This window comes from Trachymyrmex septentrionalis, unplaced genomic scaffold (assembly GCF_001594115.1).
Source record: "Trachymyrmex septentrionalis isolate Tsep2-gDNA-1 unplaced genomic scaffold, Tsep1.0 scaffold40, whole genome shotgun sequence".
In the NCBI taxonomy this organism is placed as follows: Eukaryota; Metazoa; Arthropoda; class Insecta; order Hymenoptera; family Formicidae; genus Trachymyrmex; species Trachymyrmex septentrionalis.
In genome coordinates this window covers 3,270,794-3,274,491 of record NW_017305569.1, presented here as the reverse complement: position 1 = coordinate 3,274,491, position 3,698 = coordinate 3,270,794, and the positions used below count along the sequence as shown (strand labels likewise).

Below are 3,698 nucleotides of genomic sequence, written 5' to 3'. Positions count from 1 at the left end.
ATTTAAAAAGTTTAGGTGTATATACATAACCGGAAAAAAAAAAATATATATATATATATAATTTATGATATATGAATTTTTGTAAAAAGATTAAAATTTTTTATATTTAATATACATATCTTCACAGATGCATCCTGGAACTCCAGTGTACAACACTGTTAGATTCGCAGGCTGGAGTAGTCTAAAACCAATGTGGAAACAGGTAGAGGAAATAGGCATGGATGTGCTTTCTATAGGTGCTGCATTTCCTGAGGGGATTAATTTAATAGGTTATAGTCAAGGAGGTTTATTAGCTAGAGCTATATTGCAAAGATTTCCTATGCATAATGTTAGAAATTTTATTTCCTTAAGTTCACCGCAAGCGGGGCAATACGGAAGTACGCATATTATGATATACAAATAGAAAATAAAACAAAGATTTTGTTCTAATTATAAAATTCTGATTTCAGCACGTTTTCTGCGTTTGATTTTCCCAGATTTAGCTTGTGAGACTGCTTATGAACTCTTTTATTCACGACTTGGACAATACACCAGTGTTGGAAATTATTGGAATGATCCTCATCATCAAGTTACTAACTTTAACTTTTATTTTATGTATCAAGTATATTATTGTATATTCTAATATACATTTTTTTTCAGGAATTTTATTATGAGTACAACAAGTTTCTACCATATGTGAACAATGAAATCAACAGTTTCAACAATTCTGACTATAAAATAGGTTTAACTAAGTTGAAACATATGATACTTATTGGAGGACCGAACGATGGCGTTATCACTCCATGGGAAAGCAGTCATTTTGGATATTATGACAATAACAACACAGTGATAGACATGCGTGATAGAAATATTTATAAATTTGATACTATTGGTTTAAAAACGTTAGATAAACAAGGCAAGTTAAAGATCATCACAGTGCCTGGAATTTCTCATACTGAATGGCATAGAAATATTTCTATAGTAGATCAATTTTTGTTACCATACTTAGACTAAATAAAATAAAATTTAAGTAAAATAAAATTGAAAACTTGCCAAATATATAACAAATATTATATCACAAATTACTATTTGTTATATATATATATTGCCATGTCTAACAAATTTAAATTAGAACATTATTTTTATATTTTGTTTCTCGCATTTTATACTCAAATAGGTTAATATAAATTTATGATATGTACCCGTGGTGGAAGTAAAAAGGTGTGCTCGTTTTCGAAACTAATTTCGTAACTAATTTCATCGACCGTTCTGTGCATAACCAGATGCGGTTATTTTAGACATTTACATCGCAATAACTTTGAAGTGACATATTGGATATGAGTACGTATCAAAAACGTGTACAAATAGTTTCCGAAAAAATAGGATGTAGAAATTTACATTTTTTTCGATTTCCAAAGGAAAGACCGCGGCAACATGGCGGCTTCTGAATATTATGTTCTTCTTATGTTTAAAATGCGCAAGAGTACTTTTTATACTTCCACCATGCATATATCTGTATGGGTGCACATGTTTTTGTGTGCATGCATGCTAATTGTATGCTATATATATATATGCTTGTTAATGTATGTAGCACACAATAAGATTTTTTATACATATACTTAATTTTTTATACGTACCATATACAAAATATGAAGTCTGAATCTATATATTTAAAAATAGTGAAAATTAAAATAGTGTAAATTACTTGTAATAGGAAAATTTATTTAATGTAAATTATTTAGATTTATATGTATAAAGTAAATAGGAAAAATTTTTGAACAGCTTTTATACTCATTAATAACTTTATTAAAGATTTTCCATTACAAAATTATTATTTTATGACTATTATTTTTTCTTTGACTATTTTTCAGAGTATTTTAAGAGTGTCTTAAGTATTGTTAGCATCTCAAAAATTGCCTTATATTATTAAATGTCTATATATACAGGTCCCAACATTCGCGAATTATAACAAGAATGTTCTTGAAAAAATATAAAAATATTTGCTATGTATTTGCCACTCCGAGCAGTAATTTATCAAACATTAAAGTTAAAAAGCCAATTATAGATTACAATTAAACATCGTTCGGCTAAACGGTAATTTTGTGGAAGACGATAAAAGTTAAATATATAGTTCAAGATAAAGATAAAAAAATAATAGTCATCTAATTGTAATCTATAATTGAGTTTTAACGTCTTCATTATAATGTCTGAAAAATTATTGTTCGGAACAACAAATGGCAAATACTTTTACAACTTTTTTAAAACTTTTGTTATATTTGATCTATGTATTTTATAACTCCCTATAGATATATACATACATATCATATTAGAAAAAATTTATCTTAAAATAAAAAATTCAAAACTGTTATCACATACGTTCAATATAATAATCCACATAATTATTTAGATCAGAACTTTTTATTATGGGTAAAACGTGTGATAAGATCTAATGCCCATTTCGGTTGATCCGAAGGAACCATATGACCTGCATTTCGTATGAGAACTTCTGTTAAATTGTCAACGCTTTTTGTATAGCCCGCTACTTTGTTTCCAACCATCCATATTTTTCTTGACGTTTTCTTATACTTGTCTGCTCCAGACCATTGTAAATTTTTTAAGTAATTTTCCGTGAGTGGATATGCCACGATAATATCTAATTGTCCATTGTAAATAAGTACTCTATAATGCTGCAGAAGATCTGTCAATAAAGGTACTATGGATTGCATAACGTCTTCTTTTAAATGTTCCTCGACAGTTTTGGTTTCAACATGAAAAGTGCTATTGCCCACGTGTATAGCATGTCTGACGTTAGCTTTTTGAATCCATTCAGACATCCAATCGGAATCATTGCCATCTTTCGTAAACAAATAGTTGAAATAATAATCAAAACCAGTTAAATTTTGAAATAGGGATGGCGTGCCATTTAGATCGCTATTAAGGAGTGTATCAAATATTTCAAATGCTTCGAGATATTTCTTCTGTTTAATCAACTCGCGACCCTTGTTTTCATATACTTGAAATTGAGTTTTCCCATTTTCATCTATCAGCCCGAGTTGATACAAATAATCGCTATATAGCAATTGATTCTCTGGATCACACAGTCCGTTACCAATGGAAAGGCCTTTTAAGTTAATTTTTGTTTCTGCTTTGACATTATAATTGTTAATGGTATAAGACACTGCTGGTACATATTTACCAGCATATGATTCACCAGTGACAAAAAAATTATTGTTTTGTAGCTCTGGGAATAACAAAAAGAATTGTACCAAGGCAGTAAGAATATCTTTTCCTACTTGTGTTTCATTCTTTACATATCCTCTTTCATCATCAGTGAAACTATATCCAGTACCAACTGGATTGTCAATATATATTAAATTGTGTGCTATATTCCATGAATATTTTCGCATTGTCAAAGTTTTGTTAGCAGTAACTATAAATGGACCATTTTCCATAAAAAGACCAAACATAGAAGTTGCTCCTGGGCCACCTTGCAGCCATAATATTACTGGTGCAGTCTTTGGATTGTGCTATGGCACACAAATAATGATTGTTTAATTTTGATTGTAAACCAACTTAAATTATAATGGAATCATGAACTACCTAATCATACAATCTATATAATTTTTAATGCCTGAAGAATTATGTGTCATACTCGTAGAAAATATGTTAACAAGATTAAATAAATTTTAAAAATAAAATTTAAAAAAATGGAAATTCTT

General features: G+C 28.9%; 2 protein-coding genes across 2 annotated transcripts in view; one reads left to right on the top strand and one right to left on the bottom strand.

The window, feature by feature from the left end:
• LOC108751071 (lysosomal thioesterase PPT2 homolog) overlaps window positions 1–1,027 on the top strand; it is a 1,548-nt gene extending 521 nt beyond the window's left edge. Inside the window, exons 2-4 of the mRNA XM_018491017.1 lie at window positions 128–377; window positions 450–568; window positions 640–1,027. Coding sequence (XP_018346519.1) covers window positions 128–377; window positions 450–568; window positions 640–993 — 723 coding nt within the window. The 3' untranslated portion in view covers window positions 994–1,027. The remainder of the gene's footprint in view (window positions 1–127; window positions 378–449; window positions 569–639) is intronic.
• A 1,307-nt stretch (window positions 1,028–2,334) lies between these two features.
• LOC108751033 (venom serine carboxypeptidase) overlaps window positions 2,335–3,698 on the bottom strand; it is a 2,383-nt gene continuing 1,019 nt past the window's right edge. Inside the window, exon 2 of the mRNA XM_018490963.1 lies at window positions 2,335–3,506. Coding sequence (XP_018346465.1) covers window positions 2,388–3,506 — 1,119 coding nt within the window. The 3' untranslated portion in view covers window positions 2,335–2,387. The remainder of the gene's footprint in view (window positions 3,507–3,698) is intronic.